This window comes from Musca domestica, unplaced genomic scaffold (assembly GCF_030504385.1).
Source record: "Musca domestica strain aabys unplaced genomic scaffold, Musca_domestica.polishedcontigs.V.1.1 2, whole genome shotgun sequence".
NCBI lineage: Eukaryota > Metazoa > Arthropoda > Insecta > Diptera > Muscidae > Musca > Musca domestica.
The window spans coordinates 6,639,766-6,666,558 of NW_026712249.1; the positions used below are offsets into that span (position 1 = coordinate 6,639,766).

Consider the following 26,793-nt stretch of genomic DNA (forward strand, 5'->3'; position numbering starts at 1 on the left):
TTATGTCTTTATGTATTTACAATTGATTTTTATTATTTAACGGTTTTGAAGATTATAAGTAGCTAACTACATTTACATATATAAAATAATATACATACATACTTATCTACTCTAACAAACTATTAACAAAATTTAAATTTACATTTGGTTTCACAAGAAATTTAAATATTAAATATTTCGATTTGTTTTTTTTTTTGTTTTTGGTGGAATTTCGGTGTTCTAGCGTCTTTGATTACAAAACAACAACAACAAGAAGATGTGTATGTCCGGGGTTCTTTGCCACAAAAAGGACAAAAAGCACCCCCCCCTATTTTCGTCTCTCAAATTTTTGTGTCCTTTCTTTCTTTTTGTTTTTGTTAAAAGTCAGTCTTAAGAAGTCCGGCATTTTCAATTTGATAAACTATTTGTGTTTCCTTATAGGTACGTGGCTCCGGTTGTATTATATCCATTTTTCGTTTCGCCTTACGTTTCTTAGCGGCCAGCCAACAGGCTATTACAACAATCAAGGCAATGAGGATCAGTAGCACAACTACACCAATTATTATATAAATCCAATAGGAGTGTTTGGAGCAATCATTGTTAATAATTTCATTTAATGGCTTATACGTTGCCCTTGTGCCTTGCGATGTTGTGGTGGCATCTTGTCGAAAATAGACATTGTGTTGATAATGATTATAGAATTCACTTTTTGGTCTTAATATCTGACTATTGTAATCGATGTCCGTGCAGGGATATGGATTATCCATATTCAGCTGTTTGACGTTGAGTGTAAATTCTTTGCTAAACTCCAACGGTTGTACATTGTCGCGGGGGAAGTGGATGGTATTGTTGCTAAAACGCAACTCTAGTTTTTCACTACTGCCATAGTCGCGATGTACTTTTATGCCTGAAATTAAGAAAAAGAGGGTGAAGCATTAGATTTTTTTTGTTTTTTAAAAAACAAATCTTCATGAAAATTGAAAGCGGCATAATCTTTGATTCACCTTTAAAAGCTATCTCACTAGTATTTCCAAATTGATTGTCTCTTAATAGTGGACTTTTCTTTACAAAGGCCTCCAACCACTCAGCATCGACTGCCTCAAAATAATTATTAGCTATGGTTAGCTTTGAGATCACTGCAATAAAATGCCAAGATTTTTAATTTAATATCTTTATCCAAATACATTAAAATTATTTCAGTTATTTACTTACTTTTAAATGAAAAAGCTTTTGTGTGAACTGTTTTAAATCTAACATTTGATAGAAGCAGCGAATCGGAGACTTCAATGTCGTAGAAAGTTTTGGATGGCACATTCGTTAGAAATTCACAATTTTGTATATCGATTTTTTCTACAACTAATTTTTTAAAAGCCTGAAAGAAGAGAATAGGAAATACTTAAAAAGAATCAAAATATGGAACGGCTTCTGTTTGGGTATAACAAGTCCTTGTTTATACCCTCCACTATACTCATCGAAATAATAATTTTAGATCTAACAAAGTATATACATTCCTGATCAGCGTAAAATTCTAAGACGATTTAGCCCTGACCGTCCGTCCGCCCGTCTGTTGTAATCACGCTAGAGGTAAAACGTATTAAGATAAAGAAGCTAAAATTTTGCACAAATCAGTCTTTTGTCTGCAGGCAGATCAAGTTCGAATATGAGCTATATCGGTCCACGATAAAGGTAGCCCCCGATATTCGGTATTTTGATGATTTTAGGTACATTTTTCAATGGGATTGTCTGAAATTCTACACAAGGAGTTCTTTGTGGGTACTTCACAGCCTGTAAGAGAATTGTCTATATAGGTCCACTCGCATATTCCTCATATAACGGTACCTCCTGATATTCGGTATTTTGATGATTGAAGCTATATTTTTCAATGGAATTGTATGAAAATTCTCACAAGGAGATCCTTCTGAGAGGTTTGCCCCCTGGAGGTAAATTGTCTACATAGGTTCATGATATCATATTAGTCCCAAACAAGGGTACCTTTCAACAAAATCCCCACAAAGACTTTCTTCTGAGTAATTTACCCGCCGGAAGAAATGGGTCCACGATATCGTATATCCCCTATAAAACGGTACCCCCCGATATTCGATATATTGTTGATTTTAGCCACATTTTTCAATGGAATTGTCTGAGAATCCACACCAGGAGTTTCTTCTGAGTACTTCAACCCCTGGAAGAGAATTGTCTATATAGGCCCACGATATCGTATATCCTCCATAAAACGGTATCTCCCGATATTCGGTATTTTTTTGGTTTTAGCCACATTTTTCAATAGAATTGGCTCAAAATCCACACAAGGAGTTTCTTCTTAGTACCTTACCACCTGGAAAAGCCCCGTATAGCCCCGATATAACGGTACCTCCCTATATTCGGTATTTTGATTAATTTAGCTACATTATTCACTGGATTTTTTTCAAGTTTCGTGTTCGAATATTTTAATGACCTATGACAAAAGTTGCCTATGCTGGTCCTCGTCGTCGTTTAGACCTAAGATAACGGCTACATTCGGTATTTTTTAATTTTTAACAGAATTTTTAACAATTTTTTTATTTCCAAATGGTGGAGGGTATTCAAAGCTCGGCCAGGCAGAACTTACTGTTTTTTTACTTTTTGAAGTTTTGAATTGGTTTCGGATGAAGGGGAAAGTAATTGAAGGCTGCAAATGACTTCAAGGAAATATTTTTAGAAGATCACATAGGGGTATTTTTAGAAGCCCCCATAAAGTCTTTCTAGACGACCACAGGCCAATTGTCATAGATGCTCCTAAAGAAGGAATTTATAGAGAGAAGGGGAACTTTATAGACAATCAAAAGTAAATCGTAATAAAAAACATAACCGGAGTATTTTGAGGCGAGTTAAAGGCTGTGAGTATTTTATAGAGGAGCTGAAGGGAGTCTCTTATAGACAAGCTGAAGGATGTATTCTATAAATAACCTGAAAGAGGTTAACAGCTGATTGGAGTCTCTGTATAGGTAGGAGTCTTTGTAAACGATATGCATGTAGTTAGGTGACTTGAAGGGGGTCCTCCACTTTACATACATTTTTGAGAGAGAGAGATAGAGAGGGGTCTTTGGCGGTGATCCAAAAGGAGCTTCTATATTCCACCTGAATGTAGTATTTATAGATTTCAATCGAATCTTTATAGACGATTGTGATGGGAGTCTTTATAACCGATATAAAGATAATTTTAGTAGACGACTATGAAGGTTACAGGCAAATTAAAGAGGATATGTCTTATCGACCTAAGGGGATTTTTTATAGGCGAATGGAAGGGAAACTTCGTAAATGATCTATTAGAGTACTTATTGGATGGAGGGAGTCTTAGTGGTCCCGTGGAAAACCGTTAAAGACGACCAGTCTTTATAGACAAGATAATAGCGGTTTTCATAAATGCCCCAAAGGAGGTCTTTGTAGATGAGTAGATTGATTTGTTTTAACGACTACCTTGAAGAAGCCTCATGTATATTATAATTAGGAAATCAGGGGATCAGAGATGGTAGTTTAAGACCCGACCTGAATTGAGTGATGATATGTGATCTGAGGAGAGTCTTTATATTTGGCCGGTATAAAGTCTTGAGACTCTTTAAAGAGAATTCTAATTCTCCAAAAAATTTCAAATTTCTTATTTTGAAAATGTTCGAGTTTTAAAATGATCAATATTTTCAGAATGTTACATACGATTAGTTCCAATTTGTTTTATATATATTCCTTGCGTCATACCTGTGGCTCAATACGTTTGATCTGCACCCGATCCATGGTCAGCCGTAGGGCATTATTTTTTAAAATATTAAAAGCAAAGGGTCTTATAGACTCTATATAGCTGTCGACAATTGTGATTTCCTCAATTTGTCCATTGATGGCAAGTGAATCGATTAGTTTTATTTTGACCTGAAAAATATATATAAAAAAAAGTATTTTTTCAAAATTCAATACAAAATGAATCAAATCTCACCTTTTCAAAGGACAAAATCAAAGGTGTACTGCTGCTGTAGTCCGGCAATGTTAGAGAATGTTGGCTAAGCACTAAATTTTCAACATTTTTAAAAATGATTTTATGTAAATGTTGTGTCTCCTGCAGGGCATTGGATTCTATGGTTAATGATTGGCAATTACGTATCTCCAGTTGATAGGCTGAGCCGATTAGGTGGGGCAACACTAAATGCTAAGCGAAAAGAGAAATTACTTTAAATGAAAAAAAAATTATGAAAACTAAAGGTGAAAATTTACCTCATTAACCATCTTACAATCACAGATAAATTGCGCCTCGTACGAGATACAGATACTGGGCGAAATGGTGACACTGTTGTCATGGGGCCATATTTGAGCACCCGTCGAAATTGGCAATACTAGGAGCGTATAAATTATCCATAAACTTTGGTTTAGCACATTTTTCCAGTTTCGTTTTAGCTTTGACATTTTGAATTCGCGTTTTTTTGCTATTCTATTGTGGGCGTAGGTATTTACATTTTATTTCCAAAATTTCAGGCAGCGATTTTAATTCTAGAACAAAGATAAGATCATGTTTTATTATTTCGTTATTTATTTTAATTTTTTTTTTGCTGAAATTGCAAAATTTTTAAAATAAATATTTCTTTGTACTCAGCAGCGTTGAGGAGCGAAGATAATAAAACTACCGTCTTTGGCACTTGAAAACCTTGTTAAAAAGCAATATCTTGAGCTGAACTGAAACTCTCAAATCGTCTACAGTAGAAATTCTTTGTGAATGACAAAAAGTCTCCCCTGAGTTTTGTAATTGTATCGCCATGAATTTATCGGTGTGTGTGTGAATGTGTGTTGACAGATGTTTATTTATCTTATCGTTTTGATATTGTTTTTATTTTCCTAGATAAGGAATCCAACCAAACCTTTACGTATGTTGCTTCCACTTTTTTTTAGTCATCATGGCAATATTTCGAACAATATGGCATACAAAGTAGATACCTTAACTTTTAATTCAGGGAAAATGACAAATTTCCGTTTTAGTTGAAATATTTAAATTTGTCATAATAGTTACTTATATTTCGATCATTAGACCATTAAACTCGAACTGTGTTGGATTGAGGAAAGTTCAATAATTATACTATACATTTCAGTTCTTTTTCGTATTGAAAGGGACAAATAAAATATCACATACTGCTACGGGATTTAAAGACAGCCTACACACCATGTTAGTGTCAAATGTAAAGTGACATTTTCACATATGTATACCCTCCACCATTCTATGGAGGTTATATTAACTTTGACATTCCATTTGTAACTCTTCGAAATATTCATGATAGATCCTACAAAGTATATGTAGGGTGAGATAAAAAAACTGCAACAAATTCAAACGCCATAATTTTGAAATTTTTTCGAAAGAAGGTAAAAAGGTCGGAAATAGCATCAGATTTTACAATAAGTTTAGCTTTGGCACGAATTATGGCCTTCAAACAGCCAATGAAACCGTCACACGCTGCCCGAATTTTGCTCTGCGGCGATCGACACTTTGGTATTTTTTAGTGTCAATCTTGCTTTCCAAAATACTCCAGACATAATAGTCCAACGGATTGGTATCCGGAGATTTTAATGGCCATTATGCGCTGGAAATGAAGCGAGGAACCTCATTTTGTAACCATTCTTGGGTGGCGCGTGCTGAGTCCTGTTGGAATGTCCAAGGTCTGCGGCCAAAATGTTGGCCTCCATCCTCCCTCCTGCCGATAATATTCGGCATTTATTCTGATGCTCAAGGCTTTAATATACCCTCCACAATATTTTCGCATTAATATTCGCTATTTATTCTAATGTCACGTTCGATTAATACGAGCGGAGAGCGACCATCCGCTGTTATGGCGGCTCACACCATCACCATGGCCGGCGCTTGAGTGGTCTGGTGGCCAACCGAAGATGCACATTTTCAGCAGACCTCATTTTGTTTGTTTACAAACTGCTGGACAACGAATGTCAACGAATTTCCCATCGGAGAAAACCAAATTCGACAGTTCACCACTTTCGGCCAAGCGAAACAACTCTTTAGCTCTTTTGAGTCTATTTTCTTTCTGTTGCGGTGTAAGTTCTTGCACTTTTTGGAATTTCAATGGCTTTATGCCGAGCTCATTTTTCAATATTTGCCGAATGGAAAATTGCGATATGTTCAGCTCACTAGCCATTTTTTGGCCACTGCGAAGTGGGTTTCGATCAAGTCGCTTTTTTACTTTTCGAACCATTTCTGCTGATGCTGCTGTTTTCTTCCGTCCTCTTCCTTGACGTCGGGCTATGCTATCAGTGTTACGGTAACGAGCGATGGTACGAGACACAAACGATTTATTCAGATTTAAATGCTGGAGTGCTCTAACGATAGCCGCTTGTGGTTTTCCAGCCATATAAAGAAATCACGTTGAATTACATCACGAATAACTTTTTTTCTGGAAAACTCTTACTAAAATGCTTTTGTACGCTTGTAAACAATATAATGAGCTGTCACTGGAATAATTTTAACAGCTGTCGGACGAGTGGCTTAAAAATGACAGCAGTCTGAATTTGGGAAAGTTGGGTTGGAGATAAAATAACTACTACGGAATATTAAGGCCAGTCTACCCATTATGTCAGTGTCATATTTAGGGGCTTTAGGATGACCTGGACATGCATATATAATTTTCTGTCAATTCTGGTGAATAATGTTGCTGAAATCATCAAAATACCAAATATAAGGAAGTATCGTAATACGGGGGCGAAGAGTTTCAATTTCATGGCACAGACTGTAGTACCTATTAGGATCTTCAAATATGAAAATTGAAACAATTCCGGTGAATAATGTCGCTAAAATCATCAAAATACCGAATATTGGGAAGTACCGTTATATGGGGGATATACGAAGACCTAGAGCTGCATAGATAATATTGTGGCCATTACGAACTCTAAATACAAAATTTGAAACAACTCCGGTAAATAATGTCGCTAAAATCATCAAAATATCGAATATTGGGAGGTACCGTTATATGGGGTTTATACGATATCGTGGACCTATATAGGCAATTCTTCTCCAGGGATTAAAGTACTCAAAAGAAACTCCTTTTGTGAATTTTCAGACAATTCCATTGAAAAATGTGGTAAAAATCATGAAAATACCGAATATCGGCGGGTACCGTTATATGGGAGCTATACGGTATCGTGTACTGATATAGCCCATCTTCGAATTTGACCTGCCTGCAGATAAAAGATTGATATGTAGAAAATTTTAGCTTCCTATGTTAATTCGTTTCGACTCGAGCGAGATTACAACAGACGGACGGACGGACAGGGCTAAATTTTACGCTGATCAAGAATATATATACTTTGTTGGGTCTAAAATGATTATTTCGATGAGTTACAAACGGAATGACGAACTTTATATACCCTCCATACTATGTATGGTGGAGGGTATAAAAACGCCCTTGCATGTGTCTCATATTTTTAGCTCTACTTTTAAAATCTAATCCCTTTTTCCTATAATTTAAAAATATATATAATTTTGTCCCACAGTGTTATTAACAAATTACACATTGTTGTTTTATTTCACAAAATTTTCAAACTTTTGCTAAGCTTTAAAATATTTGCTCCATAAGACATTTTTGTTGCTTAAAAAAATCCAAAAAAAAAAAAAGAACTTGGTTCTTAAATTACAATTCCATTTCGATTTCAATATCTAAGCAATAAATTTAGTTTTTTTGTGTATTTTGCATTTTCAATTCAAGCACTTGTAAAACTCAAACGTCATCAAAAAAGAAACCGAGAAAAAAATAAACGAAATCACAAAAAGCCAAAGAAACTAAAATGGAATATTTATTTTGTCGCCCTGGTGATAATTGATTTAGATATCGGCGTAATGTTGATTTCCTCGCGTCTTCCGCCATTACCTTGCGATCCATTATGAAAATAAAATAAACTTCAATGGCACTTTTATTTGATCAATTAATATTTTTTTGGTTGCTTGGTTGGTTTGTTTGTGTGGACGGACGGATGGATGGAGGAATGGGTGGTTTTGGATGCTTTTACATCTTTATGCGTCTGATAAATGGCCATGCCACCATGGGAGTTGATGACAAAGAGTAAATACTCATAAATGTCTCGCCTCTGAAAAGACAGTAGTTAAAGGTCAAGTTTGTTTGGGGGGACATCAGATGCACGAACAATAACAATAACAACAACAACAACAGTAATAAAGCCATTTTGTTGTGTTGTTTATTTAATTTTTACAAAATAATTTACATAATGCAGTCAGTCACACACACATATGGACATGAGTGTAAATACTTGTATAGATGTGTATGTAGGTATGCGTGGGTATCGCCAGTTCATAACACTTATGTTAATGGCTATGACAAACACTTGGTAAAAAAATGTTCCACCCCTTAAATAGCAGCAGTGACAGCGAAAGCCAGTCACCATAGCCACTAAGGCACTTGCATTGTCATTTCAAATCGTCATTCCATATTCAAATTGAATTGCATTTGCATTTCCAAAAGCAAAAACAGATTTGCAAAAAAATTTGCAGGGGTTTTCTGATTTGATTTTTGTTTGGGTTTTTGCAGATATCTCATTATAATTTTTTGTCCACATTGTGGGAATTTGGTGTGACAGTTTGACAGCTGCTGGATGTGTTACTTTTTAATTGATTACATAAATGGTGTTAGTTTTTCCTTTTTTATACCCTCCACCATACCTACATAGTATAGAGGGTATATTAATTTTGTCATTCCGTTTGTAACACCTCGAAATATACATTTTAGATCCCACAAAGTATATATATTCTTGATCAGCATAAAATTCTATGTCGATTTATCAATGTCCGTCCGTCTGTGGAAATCACTCTAGCTTCCGAACGAAAAGAAGTAAGTTGATAAAAATTTACTCAAATGTGTATTATGTCTGCAGGACTTTTGGTATTGAAAATGGGCTATGTAGGTCCACGTCTTCGTATAGCCCCCATATAACGGTACCCCCGATATTCGGTATTTTGATGATTTTAGCGACAATATTTATCGGAATTGTTTCAAATTTGGTATTTGAAGTTCGCAATGGATACCACAGCCTAAGACAGAAAATGAGCTATGTAGGTCTACGTCTTCGTATAGCCCCCATGTAACTGTACCCCCCGATATTGGGTATTTGGATGATTTTATCGACATTATTTACCTGAATTATTTCAAATTTTGTATTTGAAGTTCGTAATGGATACTACAGCCTATGCCAGAAAATTGTCTGTGAGGTTCACGTATGGTACCTCCCTATATTTGGTATTTTATTTCAGCTACATTATAAACAGATTTTTTTCAAGTTTAGCATTTGAATATTAAAAAAATATCGTGGGGTGATATTTGAAGTTTGGTTCTAGGTATTTTTGACGCAATAAGGACAAATTATGAATTATTTTTATATCCTCCATCATACATAGTATGGAGGGTGTATTCAGTTCGTCATTCCGTTTGTAACTTATCGAAATTATAATTTTAGACATTACAAAGTTTATATATTCTTGATCAGCGTAAAATTCTAAGATGACTTAGCCCTGTCCACGATATTGTATAGCCCCCATATAACGGTACCACTCGATATTCGGTATTTTGATAATTTTAGGCACATTTTCAATGGAATTGTCTGAAATTATACACATAGAGTTCTTTGTGGCTACTTTACCGCCTGTAAGAGAATTGTTGGTATAGGTTCACGATATCGTATGTCCCCGTATAACGGTATAACGTTACCTCCCTATATTCGGTATTTTTATGATTGTAGCTATTTTTTTCAATGGAATTGTCTAAAAATCCTCACAAGGAGTTCCTTATGAGAAGTTTGTTCCCTGAAGGAAATTGTCTTTATAGGTCCACGATATTGTATAGCCCACATACAAGGGTACTCCCGATATTCGATATATGAATGATTTTAGCTACATTTTTCAATGGAATTTTCTAAAAATCCATACTAGAAATTCTTTCTAAGCACTTTTCTCCCTGGAAGAGAAATGTCTCTACAGGGTGAGATAAAAAAAACTGCAACAAAGTCAAAAGCCATAATTTTTAAATTTTTTAAATTTTATTGAATGAAAGCAAAAAATGTCGGAAATAGCATCAAATTTTAGAATAAGTTTAGATTTGTTCGAATTGGTCACCTTTGTCACAAACAGCCAATGAAACCGTCACACACTGCTCGAATGTTGCTCGGCGGTATTTTGGCCCATTCCCGGCGAAGCGCTTGCTTGAGGTGATCGACACTTTAATATTTTTTGGGTGCCAATCTTGCTTTTCAAAATACTCAAGACACAATAGTCCAACGAATTGGTATCCGGGGATTTTGGTGGCCATTTTGGTACGCTGGAAATGAAGCGAGTAACCTCATTTTGTAACCATTCTTGGGTGGCGCGTGCTGAGTCCTGTTGGAATGTCCAGGGTCAGCGGGGAAAATTTTTGCGTGCCCAAGGCTTAAATACACCCTCCAGAATATTTTCGCGATAATATTCGGTATTTATTCTGATACCACGGTCGATTAATACGATTGGAGAGCGACCAGCGGCTGTTATGGCGGCCCACACCATTACCATGGCCGGCGCTTGAGTTCTGGTGTCCAACAGAAGGTGCACATTTTCAGCTGACCTCTTTGGCAAGTAAACACGATCATTTTGTTTCGGAGAAAAGCAAATTCGTCAGTTCACCACTTTGAGCCAAGCGAAGCAACTCTTTAGCTCTTTTGATACCATTTTCTTTCTGTGGCGGTGTAAGTTCTTGCACTTTTTGGAATTTCAATGGCTTTACCCCGAGCTCATTTTTCAATATTTGCCGAATGGAATATTGCGATATGTTCAGCTCAAGAGCCTTTTTTCGGCCACTGCTGCGAAGTTTTCGATCAAGCCGCTTCTTAATTTTTTGAACCATCCACTTCCTTGACGTCGGGTTACACTACCAGTATCAAGGTATCACGGAGTTATGGTACGAGGCACAATAGATTTATACACATTCAAATGCTGGAGTGCTCTAACCATAGCCACTTGTGGTTTTCCAGCCCAATTACAAAGAAATCACACTATCACGCTTGAATTCCATGACGAATAACTTTTTTTCTGGAAAATTCTCACCAAAATGCTTTTGTACGCTTGTAAACAATATAATGAGCTGTTTCTGGAATAATTTTAACCGCTGTCGGACGAGTGATTAGAATTGACACCAGTCTTAAGTTCGTTGTTGTTTTTTCATTTCACCCTGTATATATTCTAATTTTTGAACTCTTTTGTTACAAATTAAACGAATAAAGATGATTGTCCAAACATTGTGAAAGTGCATACCGAAAAAATCGCCATTAATTAAAAAAGTCAAAAAATAGGAGTATGGAACATTTTAGCTTGACACCGACTAACAAAATTTTTATTTCAAAATAGGTAGTTATTTGAAGGTTCGTAGAATTTTGGATATATAATATTGAAATGTATAAACTCTTACAATCTCATGATCTGCTTCAGAGGAAAAATTGAATAGCGTTAAAGTCCGCATTTATGGGAACTGCATTACGTGTCGGTGCACTAGAATCGTTAATTACGGATTTTTGGCACGTATCCCCAATGAGAATTATAACAGATTTACAATATTGCAATAAAGAAGATATGACACTCAATTGTGGTGTGCATGCATATTCACACACACACACGCGCACACTCACATATGCAAATATGAATGCCTATAAATTTTACAGGCAGACAGACAGACAAATATCACTTACTATAACAGCAAAAAGGCATCAACAACAATTAGCATACGAGTATTAATTTGTACTGCGATTTTTTTTTGTTTTGTTTTTTGCACTCGTCTTCGCCTTGTGTTTGGAGGATGGGCGAAGAGGAAAGAAGATGAAATATTAATTAACTTTAAAATTACGTTGTTAAGAATTAAATTATGAGTTTGGTTTTTTTTCTGCTGCTGCTTCTGCTACTGCTATGGCTCCGGTTGTCCTCTCCAATTATAAATGGTCAGTGGCAGGCAGGCAGCCAGCCAGACGGACGGACGCATAGCCAATCAAAATTGAGTATCTGCATAAAAACCGCAAAAAGTACAGTAGTTGTTGGCTATGTGCAATAATGTTGCGAGTTTAAAGTGGACAAGTATGGGAGCTTTAAATAAATTTATATAACCATAACAGATTAAGAAGGCAATAAAGCTACAAAAGAACTTTAACAATTAAAAAAGCTGTAACCATTTTGAACGACTTTAACAATTAAAAAAATAAAATCCGTTAAAATTCTGTTAAAATCGTAAAAATACCGAATGTAGCCGTTATATTAGGGCCTATACGACGACGTGGACCGGCAGCTTTTGTCATAAACCATTACAATATTCAAATGCGAAACTTGAATGAAAAAATTCGGTGAATAATTACGCTAAAATCATCAAAATACCGGGAGGTGCCGTTACATGGGGATATACGAAGACGTGGACCTGTTCAGACAATTTTTTTTACCCAATTTGAAACATTTCCGGTGAATAATGTCGCTTAAATCACCAAAATACCGAAAAAAAAATACGGAGGTACCATTATATGGGGGATATACGAAAACGTGGACCTATATCACTCATTTTCAATACCAAAAGTCCTGCAGACGTAATACACATTTTAGTAAAATTTTATCAACCTACTTCATTTCTTTCGAAAACTAGAGTGATCTCCACAGAAGGACAGACGGACAGACATCGCTAAATTGACATAGAATTTTATGCTGATCGAGAATATATATACTTTGTGGGGTCTAAAATGTATATATCAAGGTGGAGGGTATAAAAATTCTTGAAGGTGTTCTGGCCGTAGAAGGTCTTCTAGCCAAAAAAGAGCTTCAGAAGGTCTTCTATTCATAGAAGATCTTCAGACGGTCTTCTGGTCATAGAAGAGCTTCAGGAGGTCTTCTGGTCATAGAAAAGCTTCAGGAGGTCTTCCAGCCATAGAAGAGCTTCGGAGGGTCTTCTAGCTATAGAAGAGCTTCAAAGGGTCCTTTAGCCATAGAAGAGCTCCAGAAGAGCTTCTTGCTGTATAAGAACTTCTAAAGGTCTCTTCGCTATAGAAGAACTTCAGACGGACTTCTGGCAATAGAAGAGCTTCTGAAGGTCTTCTAGCCATAGGAGAGCTTCAGAGGGTCTTCTATCCATAGAAGAGCTTCAGAAGGTCTTCTAGCCATAGGTGAGCTTTAGAGGGTCTTCTATCCATAGCAGAGCTTCAGAAGGTCTTCTATCCATAGGAGAGCTTCAGAAGGTCTTCCTGTCAGAGGAGCTTCAGGAGGTCTTCCTGTCATAGAGGAGCTTCAGGAGGTCTTCTAGTCATAGAAGAGCTTCAGAAGGTCTTCTAGCCATAGAAGAGCTTCAGAAGGTCTTCTAGCCATAGAAGAGCTTCAGAAGGTCTTCTAGCCATAGAAGAGCTTCAGAAGGTCTTCTAGCCATAGAAGAGAACTTCAGAAGGTCTTCTAGCCATAGAAGAGAACTTCAGAAGGTCTTCTGGCCATAGAAGAGCTTTAGAAGGTCTTCTGGCTATAGAAGAGCTTCAGAAGGTCTTCTATCTATAGAAGAGCTTCAGAAGGTCTTCTAGCTATAGAAGAGCTTCAGAAGGTCTTCTAGCTATAGAAGAGCTTCAGAAGGTCTTCTAGCTATAGAGGAGCTTCAGAAGGTCTTCTAGCCATAGAAGAACTTCAGAAGGTCTTCTGGCTATAGAAGAGCTTCAGAAGGTCTTCTAGCTATAGAAGAGCTTCAGAAGGTCCTCTAGCCATAGAAGAGCTCCAGAAGGTCTTCTATCCATAGAAGAGCTCCAGAAGGTCTTCTATACATAGAAGAGCTCCAGAAGGTCTTCTACCCATAGAAGAGCTCCAGAAGGTCTTCTACCCATAGAAGAGCTCCAGAAGGTCTTCTATCCATAGAAGAGCTCCAGAAGGTTTTCTAGCCATAGAAGAGCTTCAGAAGGTCTTCTAGCCATAGAAGAGCTTCAGAAGGTCTTCTAGCCGTAGAAGAGCTTCCTAAGGTCTCTTGGCTATAGGAGAACTTCAGAAGGTTTTCTGGCCATAGAAGAGTTTCTGAAAGTCTTCTAGCCGTAGGAGAGCTTCAGAAGGTCTTCTAGCCAGGTCTGAAGGTCTGATTGTCTTACCATGATGGTTTGGAAATATATTTTCTGATAACAATTCATAATATTAGGTCCTCTTGTGGGTATTTTGAACACATTTATAAATATTTTGAAACACCACCATCAAAATGGTATGACGTTTATTAAAGCAATTTATAACTGTTTTGCACTTAACCGGACAATACTGTACTTTGCAAAATTTGGCATTCACTTTGTTTGAATTTTGCTATGTTTTTTTTCTCTTCTCAGTCACAATTCCTTAATTCTTTTCATTTTTAAGTTAATTATATTTATTTTAATATGATTACGATATCATGGCATAAGGAGCTTCCTTCCTTATATTATTCTTCTTTGCATTTTCGCTAAGCGGTAGCTATTTCGCACAGAACAGAACAGATCAAAACAAAACCGAACGATTACGTAGTTCAAACGAAAAGGCGAGCAATATTGTTCTCGGTTCGATGGTCCGCAATTGGAAATGCAAAACAAGTTGAAAGCGTTTTAGCAGCGTTTGGATTAGAAGCAACAACAACACACATTTGTCGTTTTACTAGCTGTGAGTTCACACAGAGAGCAAAAATTTATTAACCAAAAGTAAGAAATGTTGTTTTTGCATTTTGTGTACAAACAAAACAAAATAGCTACAACAACAATAACAATTACACACAAAAAATGGCAAACAAATGAGCACAAAAGACAAGCGCAAAATATTCACACACCACCGTTTAACTACACATTCTGCTCAAGGCCCGCCGCCCCGTCCCCCCAACCAGAGACGACAAAAAAAACAAACATACCGTCACAAAATACCCTATCCCATGTTAGTGACCAGCATTTGCGGCGTTCTTTTCACTCACGACGTTAGAGGAGGGCTCACACACGACGAACTCAAATTTCAAAGATATGACCGAAACCGTAACACGGGAGGTTCTTGGAAAAACGATTTTCGTTTAGAGAAGGAAACGCGTTAGCCGCTAAATGTTAACAACGTTTTTCTGTTGCTACCGCCGTTTTTCCTTTCCGCTAATGCCGTTTATGTTTTTATTTGTTTTTTTCCTTTTGTTTCGATTTGCGTTTCTTTGGGAGACTATCGTTCTTCGGCCTCAAACGTCTAAATCTACACTGATCAGTTGGAGCATTCGTTCGATTCAGTTTGACATTCGTGTTGTTTTTGTTGGAGCACCACCACGTAGGTATCTGATAAGAGTCGAAGTTCTCTTCTCCCAATTTTGTATCTCAAAGATTGCAAAACTCCACAATAGTGTTCGTATTGAGGTATGGGGCATGGGTACTCTTACTCGCTGTTGGCCTCCCATGAACACGAATAGCTGTGGAGACTTTAGCCGATAGCATTTCGTTGTTGTTATTCTGCTAATGCCGTGATTTAAATGTGTTAACTGACCTTTTGCCTTAGGGTTTCCAAGTAAAGAAGAAGCTTCTGAATAATTACAAAGAGCTTCAGAAAAGCTTTAAAAGAACTTCAGAAGGTCTTTTCATATCAACAAAAGAGCTTTAGAAGGTCTTCAGGAGGTCTTCTAGCCATAGAAGAGGTTCAAAAGGTCTTCTAAAATAGAAGAAGCTATAGAAGAACTTCAGAAGGTCTTCTAGCTATAGAAGAGCTTAAGGTCTTCTAGCCATAGAAGAGCTTCAGAACGTCACTTAGCCATAGAAGAGTTTCAGAAGGTCTTCTACCTACAGAAGAGCTTCAGAAGGTCTTCTAGCTATAGAAGAGCTTCAAAAGGCCTTCTAGCTATAGAAGAGCTTCAGAAGGCCTTCTAGCTATAGAAGAGCTTCAGAAGGTCTTCCAGCCATAGAAGAGCTTCAGAAGGTCTTCCAGCCATAGAAGAGCTTCAGAAGGTCTTCTAGCTATAGAAGAGCTTTAGAAGGTATTCTAGCTATAGAAGAGCTTCAAAAAGTCTTCTAGTTTTAAAAGTTCTTCTTTTCATAAAAGAGCTTTAGAAAGTCATTTAACCGTAGCAGAACTTCTAGCCATGGATAATCTCTTAACAGTGTTTTAGTCGGTAAGGCTTCAAAGGTTTTCTAGTTATAGCTTTATAAGGCCCTAAGTCGATAAAAAAAACTTCTTCAGGTTTTCTACGAATTATGCTAATTTGTTTTCCAGACATGGCAACTCTATGATCCCCCCCATTGTATGGCTCTCTGTTAAACTCTCTCAATCAATTTGCATTGGAGACATTGTCGCATTGTGTGAGCTCTTAATGGTATCCCCACTCTTATCTCCTCAACCATTGAGTTCGTTGGTTGAAAAAAAGAGTAAATTGTGATTCTGATGTCGTTGCTGTTGTTGTTGCATTTTTCGATTTGTTGAAATTATTTACTGCCTCACATTGTTTACATATCACATTTTTGTTTAACTGGAGACGAGTCTGTGGTCCCAAAGTTCAGCGCGCACACACAACTCCAAGTTAGGATGAATGGTTAAGTGATGTGATGGGACAGTGGGATGGCGGGCCATTGCTCTGTTCAAGAGACTTTGTTGTGGTTTTTGATTGTTCCAAAAACTAAGAGGTCTTTCTTTTCAGTCACTTTATTTCAATTGTTGGTAGGCTGTGTTTACACGGATCATTGATGGAGGCAGGGAGAAAACAAAAACAAAAAGAAAGAAAGAATAAAAGAATGTATGAATGAATGAACGAATGAGTGGTTTGATCTGATGCATGGATGTCTGACCGTCTGCCTGCCTGAATGGATGGTTGAATTGGAAAGATTTGTTTTTTTTGTTGTTGTTGTAAGATTTTAAAGTGTGAATGTTTAATTAATGTTAATTTAATCAGAAATGAAGATACATATTTCAACGTGGTTTTTCGGGGTCAATAGGTGTAATTTTTTTAGTTTGTAGAAGGAAAGGGAATATTAAGTTGTTACTAAGGGATAAATTGTTTTTGCTGTTTTTTATAAAACTTCTTTATTTTTCGAATAATTAAGATTAGTCCGAATATTCATCTGTTCGCAAGTCCGCTAGTAAAAAATATGATTAAGTGCGCCCTATAAAAGATAGAGCCTTGGAATTTTGCGCAGGTAATGATATCATACCTAGAATGTTTGGTATTGAGTATGGTGTCATACAGCACACGTAACAATGAATTTATTGAGAAGCGAGTTCGGCGAATATTTTATTTCACTTTCGGGACCGGTCAATTGGCAGGTAGATCATGCTATTTAACGCCCTTAGACAATATTTCAGGGGCTATGTTAAACCTCATGTCTATAGAGACGAGTCTTTATACCCTCAGCTATATGGCTAGAGAGCGTATTTATCATTTGATACGGCCAAAACGTGATTAATCGAATAAGTGTTTTAGACCCTTAGTCTCTTTGGACCAAATCCGTTTAAAGACATTTGGAGTCGATCTAGCAATGTCCGTCTGTTTGTCTGGTGCACACGATAACTCTCGTAGGGAGTATCCGATTTGGTCCAAACTTGGTACATCGTAATATTATTATCAGACTTAGTTTAAATTCGGATATAGGCAATATCGGTAGACTCCTTCTGGTACCTCCCCCCCAAAACGTCGAAATTTTCAAAATAAATATTTTTTGCACAGAAAGAGAAACGATAATCCGACTTTGCTCCAACTTTGCAAATACAAATATTTGCATCAGAGCTGGACATGGACAATATCGGTCCACTCTTCTGGCACCACCCCCACCAAGGGTCAAAATGTTGAATACCCATGAAGCCCATAAAACGCGAAATTAACATCCGATTCCATTCAGACTTGGTACATATCATTATTTTAACCAACACTAGATCTGTTATAAAAACCGTAGAGATCGGACCAATCCTTTTGGTACCTCCCCCACAAAGGGTCAAAGCTTTGAATAAGCAAAACGATTATAAAATCCGAAATAAGCATCAAATTCACTTCAAATTGCATACATCCCATTATTTCTACCAACACAAGATATGCTGCGAAGATGGGATACATCGGTGCACTCCATCTGGTAACTCCCCCACAAAGGGTCAACATTTTTAATATCCATGAAGCCCACAATACGCGAAATCAACATCCGATTCCATTCAGACTTGGTACATATCATTATTTTAACCAACACTAGATCTGTTATAAAGACCGTAGAGATCGAACCATTCCTTCTGGCACCTCTCCCACAAAGTGTCAAAGTTTTGAATAATCAAAGGGATCGTAAAATCCGAAATAAGCTTCAGCTTCTCTTCAAATTGCACACATCGCAATATTTTTAATAATCCAAGGTCTGGCATGAAGATGGGATATATCGGCGCACTCCTTCTGGTACCTCCCCTACAAAGGGTCAACATTTTGAATATTCATGAAGCTCATAAAACGCGTAAATAACATGCGATTCCATTCAGACTTGGTATATCTCAATATTTCCATCAACACTAGATCTGCTAAAAAATATGGTAGAGATCGGACCATTTCTCCTTGAAGATAGGCTATATCGATCCACGATATCGCATAGCCCCAATATAACGGTACTCTCGATATTAAGTATTTTGATGATTTTAGCCACATTTTTCGATGGCATTGTCTGAATTTGTGCACAAGAAGTTCTCTGTGAGTACTTTATATAATTTTCAATATAAGTCCACGATACCGCATTGTACCCATACAACGATGCCCCCCTATATTCGATATTTCGATGATTTTAGCCAAATTTGACAATGGAATGGCCTGAAAATCCGTACAGGGAGTTCCCAATATATCCTATCTTCACAGCACATCTTCTGGTAGAAATAATGGGATGTGTGAAATTTGAAGTGAACTGGACGCTTATTTCGGATTTTATAATCGTTTTGGTTATTCAAAATTTTGAACCTTTTTGGGAAAGAGAATTGTCTATATGGGTCTACGTTTTAGTATAGCACCCATTTTTGGTATTTCCAGGATATTCGAGACGTTATTCACCGGAATTGTGTAAAATTTCGTATTTGAGGTTCGTAATGGGTACTACAACCTATGACGGAACACTGTCTTTGCAGGTCTACTTCTTAGTATAGGCCCCATACAACGGTACCTCCCTTTATTCCGTATTTTGATGATATAAGGGACATCATTCACCGGAATTTTGTCAAATTTCGTAATTAAAGTTCGGAATTGTTACTACTGCATATGACAAAAAATTACTTATCCGAGACCACGTCTTCGTATAGACCCCATATAAAGGTTTTCATTTGAGCGATATTTTTCGATTTTTTTTTAATTTTCAAGTTCCTTCCGAATGGTGGAGGGTATAAAAAGTTCAGCTCGACCGAACTCAGCTGTTTTTTTTTTTTTTTTTTTTTTGAAAAAAAAATACAAAAATGTCACCTTTATTGAACACAATTCTTTTTTTTTTGTTCAAATTCAGATTACGGTGTGTATTCTATACCAAGTTTTGGGAAGCGAATTCCATTTCGTGGCTTGATTTAAAAAAAACATGCAAACATACAAGAAATACTACATACTTTTGTTAAATATACTCACAAAGGTACACATTACTCTAAGCCATCACAACTTTCTTGCAATCCAACCACATCATTCAACCATCTATTTCATTTTGTTGCCCTTTTAAATGCTTCACAGCATATGCACCAAGAGTCCAGCTAGACACTTGAGAGATGGATATCTGATGACATGAGAAACTTTAGCGGGAAGGTGTTGAAACTAAGCCTACCATAAACTTTCAAAAAACCTCAGCAAAGGAATAAAAACACAAACACATTGTTTCTTATACTTTTTTAATTTCTCTTAAAAAATATTTTATTTTCTTTCATTACAAAATACTGTACAACTTATATACCTACTTTCGACGCTCTATGTATAATAGTTTACTATTCATTTATTTCATTCTTTCGTTCATTTCTATGTCTACGACTGACTACGTTTTGTTTGTGGTCAGAGAAATTCAACGAACCACAATTACAAATCTCAGATTACAAATTATAACAGGAAAAAGAAAAACAAACAAAAAAATAGAATAAAAAAATATATTTATAAAAATGTATGGGTGTGTAGGTATGTGTGTGATGTGTGTTTTGTTGATTATGGCAATATCAAAGAGAATGCAAAGAGACCCATAGAAGAAAAGAAATTAAAGAGTATTTTACCGTTATCAGTGCTTTCTGTGTCATGAGTTTTGTGAAATGATATTTGTTTACTTTTTTATTGCATACCTTAGGGGATTAAATTACAATACATATCTTATTTCTAAAACAATGAAGAGAATGACTTATAAAATGCTTTAGCGAATTTGCGCATAGCTAGTAATATTATATTTACAAATAGAAATAGTTAAAAAACTAGGTTTTACAAATGCTTTTCTTTCTTTTTTTCTTTGTTATTAACAAAAGAGGCAAATGAAATGAGAGGAGAAAAATAAAAACAAAATCGTTTGACATTTTATGCAAAAAAATAATAATACCAAAAACAAAATAATTATAACTTATTTAAATTATGGGGTGGTGTTTGGGGGTGGGATGGGTTTTGAAAAAAAAAAAAAAAATAATAAAAATAATAGCAATGTTTTTTTTCCACTACAAACTAAATTTTTTCGTTTTACATTTAGGTTTTAAATAAGACTTACAAATTAGAAAATTGGTTAAAATCACAAGCCTGTTTTTATGTTTTTAATTTCAGAAAATAAAAATATATATTTTATAATAATTGCGTTTTAAACTAAATTGTAGTGTGTGCTTCCTGCTCGTTATTTCGATGGGATAATTATTTATTTGCAAGTTTCGTAAGACCATTCCAAGCCAAAACAAATTAATTTTGGTCAAAATTTGATTTTCTTGGATAAAGAATTAATGTCTATCAAAAGTTCGATTATTGAAAAAATAACATTTATTTTTATTAAAAAGAAAAATTAAATAATAATTTTTTTATAAAAATATTGCAATAATCTATGCTTGATATTAGATCAGAACCAGCAAAAGCTACTAGTTTTGCTATTTTTCAATTTTTTTGGCTTTATAAATATGAATTACAATTTTGGAATTTTTATCTATTTACAATTCTCAAGAAAAAATTAGATTCCGACCAAAAAATTTAATTCCGACCAAAAAGCTTTATCCCGACCAAAATTTTTAATTTCGACCAAAATTTTAAATTTGACTGTAATTTCAACCATTGCAACGGTGACGTTGTTTAAATAACATTTTCAATTTATTACAATGATGTAACTTGTGTCGGCAACGTTTTAATTCCGACCAAAAAAACCAATTCCGAACCAAATTTTAATTTTAAAATTTCGTATGGAAATATTAATCAAAAATTTTATTCCGACCAATAATTTAAATTTCGACCAAAATTTTTAATTTGATTGAAATTCCAACCATTGCAGAGGTGACCTTGTTTTAAAAAAAGACAATTTACAACGAAATTGATTACAACGATGCAATTTGTGTGGGCAACGTTGTAATTCCGACCAAAATTTTAAATGTCGACCAAAATTTTAAATGTCGACCAAAAAATCAATTCCGACCAAAAATTGAATTTTGATTCTAGTACAATTCCGACCAAATTTCGAATCGCGATCAATATTTAAAATGCTATCAAAATTACGTTTTACAAAATTTTATGGAAAATCAATCGAATTAATCCAAAATTTGATTCCGACCAACAATTTTTCATTTCGACAAAAAAATTTTAATTTGTTTGTATTTTCAACTATTGCAAAGATCACCTTGTTTTACAACATGTTGCAACGAAATTGATTCTAATACAACATTCAAAGTGCCGGCAACATTTCAATTCCGACCAAAATTTGAATCGCGATCAATTTTTTAAATGCTACCAAAATTTAATGGAAATCAATCAAGTTAATCCAAAATTTGATTCCGACCATAAATTTTAATTTTGATCTAAATTTACAATTTCGACCAAAAATTTTAATTTGACAGGAATTTCAGCTATTGCAAAGGTAACCTTGTTTTACAACATTTTGCAACGAAATTGATTCTAATACAACCAAAAAAATTAATTTGGACCAAAATTTTAATTTCCACCAAATTCTTAAATGCTTATAAATACAATATATCGTGGAAAATGTTTCTAATTCTAAATACAAAGTTTGGCCAATATTTTAAATTCCACCAAAAATTTATTACTTCTTATTATTTTTTCCAAAATTCTAACATGGAACAGGTCGTGTTTAAATTCGACAAAAATTTTAAATGAGATTAATTAATTTTTTTTTTCGAAAATGTTTCTAATCGAACCACAAATGGTGACCAATATTTCAATTTTGACCAAAATCTTAAATATTTCTTTTCGACCAAGTTGATCGAGAATTTGTGATTTGGTCCCTGAAAAATGTACCTCATTTCTCAAACTGTTCCTTTTTATTGCAAATAAATATTGACCCAGCAAAATTGCAAAAAAAAAAAAATCTCTTCAACCTTTGACTGGCCACATGCTTTTTGTGTGGAGAGAAGATTTTTCGTTTGCAATTTCCGGACAGCGCGCTCACACACACAGTTTAACAGTCGACAAGAACATTTACAAATCTGGAAATAGAAAACCAACTGGCCATCGACTGCACTTCTTAGGAATCTGCATAGAGTATAACATCATCGATCTGAACCGTTTCATTGCTGCCACCCGAATGATTCGAACCCGAATCATTGGGCAATGCGGTCGCACCACGCAAATCCAATTCAATGTCTTCACTGGCGGCGGGTCGTTGTGACAACGCTGCTGTGGCTACTGGAATACCTGTGGACGGAGCTGTGTACTGGGGCGGTGCTACGAAATGCATGTTACGGGGCTTGGCAATGGGATTGAAGTTATTTTTGTCTTGTAAATTCTGGACTATGCGTTGCACATTCGAGAGGTTTGCGGTGGAAGATGAGGATGAGGGGGTGGGTGAGGAGATTGGTCCGGCTGTTGTTCTCTGTTGTGTATTGTGTTGTGACAAGACATCTGGCAGTTGTCGTTGCTGGTGGCTGTACTGGGTGGAACGCATAGGCGTGGCATATAGCCGATAGGGACTCTGATATGAGCCCACACCAGCCATAGGCCGATTAAGGGGTTGTGTTACTGCATAGGCGGTGGTTGGATTCGAGTCTGAAACGGAAATGGAATGCAATTCATTATTTTCTAGTTTTGTTTTTTTTTTTTTTCAAGCGATAAAACTGGAAATTGGGTTATTAGTGGCAATAATGGTAATAGTTTTGGTGGGGATTTTGTTAGGATTTCGGAATATTATAGAATTAGTTGTTAAGGAAATGTAGGGGTTATCTGGTTTCTATGGAATTTTTGTTAGAAATAATTTAAAAAATCGTCGTTTGGGAATTTTTGGGGATTTTCGGATAGGTTTGGGAATTTCGATAACATTTCCAACTGTTTGACACACCTAGAAATTTGGATTTATTCATTGATACGTTAAATTTCAATTTAAAAAAAAAAAATAAAAATTTCGCCCAAAATTCTAAATTCGAACAAACTATGAATTTTAATTCCGACAAAACTACAAATTCGGCTAAAGTTCTCTAAAATTTATATATATTTTAGTTGGAATTTTTGTTGGGGGTACCCTAGTTATTTTGTTGTCAAAATTAATAATTTTGACCAACAATTCTAATTTCGACCTAAATCATTCCGACCAAAATTTCAAATAATAAACGGCCAAGAAGTATAATGTTTCAAATTAGTATTTATGCTCGTTCAAAAACTAGATTTCCAAAGCAAAAAAATTAATTCCGACCAAAGTATCCACTTCGACCAAAAGTTCCGACCAAATTTCAATAGGTATATTTTGGTCAAGAAATTTACTTTGGTCAAAAATATTAACAAAACAAAAAAAATATAAAAATTTCGATCAAAATGTTTAGTCCTACCAAGATGATCATTTCGACCAAAATATTTACTTCTACTTCGAAATGTATAATCTTCATATGTTTGGTAACAAAAATTTTGATTTCGATCAAAATTTTAATTCCGACCAAAATGTTTTTTTTTACCAAAATACTCACTGTGATTAAAATTTAATTTAATCTCGGTTCCAAGGACATAACTTTTTAATTTTATTCGGCAAAAATTAAAGTTTTGTACAAAATCTTAGTTTCGACCAAAATTGAAGTTCTTACCAAAATTGAAGTTCTTACCAAAATTGAAGTTCGTACCAAAATATATATTGCGACCAAAACTGTTAATTTCGACCAAAATTTAAGTTCTACCAAAAAGTCCTTTCAAAATTGCAATTAATTTCGATCAAAAAGCATAATCTCTCATAAGTTTGGAAGAATTCTAACAAATTGTTTTTTTCGACCAAAATTTTAAATCCTACCAAAATGAACATTCGGATTAAAATTGTTTTTATCAAAAAGTCCAGCAATTTATTTCGTTTCAAATGCCTAAACTTTCATATGTTTGCCAAAGAAAAAATTAATTTCGAATAAAATTTTAATTCCGACCAAATTTTTTATTCCGACCGTATCATTGTGATAAAAAAATTAAATCGACCGAAATTAGATTACAAAAACACAACCTCTTAAACATTTTTGATTATATTCGGCAAAATTCAAAATTTGGAACAAAATCTTAATTTCGACCAAAATTGTAATTCCAACCAAAATATCTATTGCGACCAAAATTGTGTCTTATTTCGATCAAGAGGCATATTCTCGTATAAGTTTGGTAAAAATAGTATGATTTTAACAAAACTGTTAATTTCGACCAAAATTTTAAGTTCTACCAAAAAGTCGATTCCTTTCAAAATTGCAGTTAATTTCGATCAAAAGGCATAACCTCTCAATTCCGATCAAAAGGCATAATATCGCATACGTTAGGTAAAAAATATAGTTTCATTAGAAATGTTAATTTCGACCTAAATTTTTTGATCCTACCAAAATTGTAATTTCTACCAAAAAGTCTATGACTTCCAAAGTTGCAATTGATTTCGCTCAAAATGCATAATCTATCATAAATATGTACAAACAATAGAATTTGGACAAAAGAAAACCTCGAACATAACCTCAATTCCGAACAAAATTACCATTTGGACCACAATTTAAATTAACCTCTATAAAAAAAACCATAATATCTAACAGCCTAACAATGTTAAATAGGTTCTTTAAGAAAACATAAACATTTAATTTCAACCAAAATAACCACTTCGAAAATTTTGAACCAAATTTCCATAAACAAAGTATTTAAATAAATATTTTTTAATAAAAATTTTGACGAAAAAATTAATTCCGACCAAAAATGCAAATTCCGGCCAAAATAATAATTTCGACCACAATTTCCAAAAAATTTAGGAACAAAGGTCGTAATTTCTAGATTTTAAATGTCGTCGTTCAAACATGAAATTTTCACAGAAATTTTAGGTAAGAAATAAATTTAATTCCGACCGAAAAAAAAGGAAATTTATTTAACAATGTTAAATAGGTTCTTTAAGAAAACATAAACATTTAATTTCAACCAAAACAACCACTTCGAAAATTTTGAACCAAATTTCCATAAACAAAGTATTTAAATAAATATTTTTTAATAAAAATTTTGACGAAAAAATTAATTCCGACCAAAAATGCAAATTCCGGCCAAAATAATAATTTCGACCACAATTTCCAAAAAATTTAGGAACAAAGGTCGTAATTTCTAGATTTTAAATCTCGTCGTTCAAACATGAAATTTTCACAGACATTTAAAGTTAGAAATAATTTGAATTCCGGCCAAAAAAAGGAAATTTCGTCTGAAACTAACGACTAAATTTCGAACTTTGACATTATTCAACTATGTTTCAAGAAAAAAAAAATAAAATTTAGACAACAAAAATTTTAATTTCGACCAAAAATATTAATTCCGACCAAAAATTTAAAACAAAAAAAAAAACAAATAAATAAATAAATAAATAAATAAATAAATAAAATAAGAGACATAGGTCATAATTTTTCAAACCTCATCGTTCAAAAAAGGAATTTTCACAGAATTTTTAAGTTAGAAAAAATGTTAATTTTTACCAAAAAAAGTGATAATTTCGTCTGAAACTTTCGATCAAAGTTGTGTCTAACTTTATTAAATAAATATGTTTTAGTAAAAAATATAAATATGCACAAAATATTATTTTCGACCAAAAATTTTTCATTCCGACCAAAATAATAATTTTGACCAATATCCAAAAAAAAAAAAAAAGAACAGGAACAACAAATCTTTCAGATCCCTCCATTCACGAAGAGAATTGACATAAAAATTTTATGTTGGGAAAAAAATTAATTTCCGAACAAATTCGTAATCCCTTTTTTGATGGTTTAATTCCGACCAAAAATAGTGATAATTTCGTCTGAAACTTTCGATCAAACTTCTGTCTAAGATTATTAAATATAAATATGCAAAAAATATTATTTTCGACCAAAAATTTTTCATTCCGACCAAATAATTTTGACCAAAATCAAAAAAAAAAAAGGACAGAGACAACAAATCTTTCAGATTCCTCCATTCAAGAATTGTCATAAAAATTTTATGTTGGGAAAAAAATAAATTTCCGAACAAATTCGTAATTCTTCTTTTGATGGTTTAATTCCGACCAAAAAAAGTGATAATTTCGTCTGAAACTTTCGACCAAATTTTTGTCTAACATTATTAAATAAATATGTCTTAGTAAAAAATATAAAAATGCAAAAAAAAAATTATTTTCGACCAAAATTTTTCCGACCAAAATAATAATTTTGACCAAAATCCAAAAAAAAGGACAGAGACAACAAATCTTTCAGATCCCTCCATT

The 26,793-nt window shown here is 34.5% G+C and overlaps 4 protein-coding genes across 7 annotated transcripts in view; 1 reads left to right on the forward strand and 3 right to left on the reverse strand.

Annotated features, from left to right (window-relative positions):
* LOC101895885 (troponin I) overlaps window positions 1-26,793 on the reverse strand; it is a 281,696-nt gene that overhangs the window by 141,233 nt on the left and 113,670 nt on the right. The gene's annotated exons all lie outside the window — the stretch shown is intronic.
* The window catches only part of LOC101898302 (E3 ubiquitin-protein ligase highwire), a 127,044-nt gene that overhangs the window by 12,581 nt on the left and 87,670 nt on the right, over window positions 1-26,793 (forward strand). The gene's annotated exons all lie outside the window — the stretch shown is intronic.
* On the reverse strand, window positions 345-15,215 carry LOC101895360 (uncharacterized). 3 transcript variants are annotated; one of them, XM_005179156.4, is made up of 7 exons: window positions 14,883-15,215; window positions 4,219-4,491; window positions 3,944-4,153; window positions 3,712-3,879; window positions 1,192-1,351; window positions 984-1,115; window positions 345-886 (listed from the first exon to the last, which is right to left on the reverse strand). In XM_005179156.4, exons 2-7 carry the CDS (start codon window positions 4,405-4,407, stop codon window positions 357-359), a joined length of 1,389 nt encoding a protein of 462 aa, XP_005179213.1. In that variant the 5' UTR covers window positions 4,408-4,491; window positions 14,883-15,215; the 3' UTR covers window positions 345-356. The 3 variants fall into 3 exon arrangements, with proteins under 3 accessions (XP_005179213.1, XP_011290754.1, XP_005179214.1); XM_011292452.3 differs by lacking the exon at window positions 14,883-15,215 and adding an exon at window positions 4,626-4,765; XM_005179157.4 differs by lacking the exon at window positions 14,883-15,215 and adding an exon at window positions 4,591-4,743.
* LOC101895188 (uncharacterized) overlaps window positions 19,791-26,793 on the reverse strand; it is a 51,081-nt gene continuing 44,078 nt past the window's right edge. For both annotated transcript variants that reach the window (XM_059121733.1, XM_005179155.4), the window contains one exon: window positions 19,791-23,135. In XM_059121733.1, coding sequence (XP_058977716.1) covers window positions 22,615-23,135 — 521 coding nt within the window. In that variant the 3' untranslated portion in view covers window positions 19,791-22,614. The remainder of the gene's footprint in view (window positions 23,136-26,793) is intronic.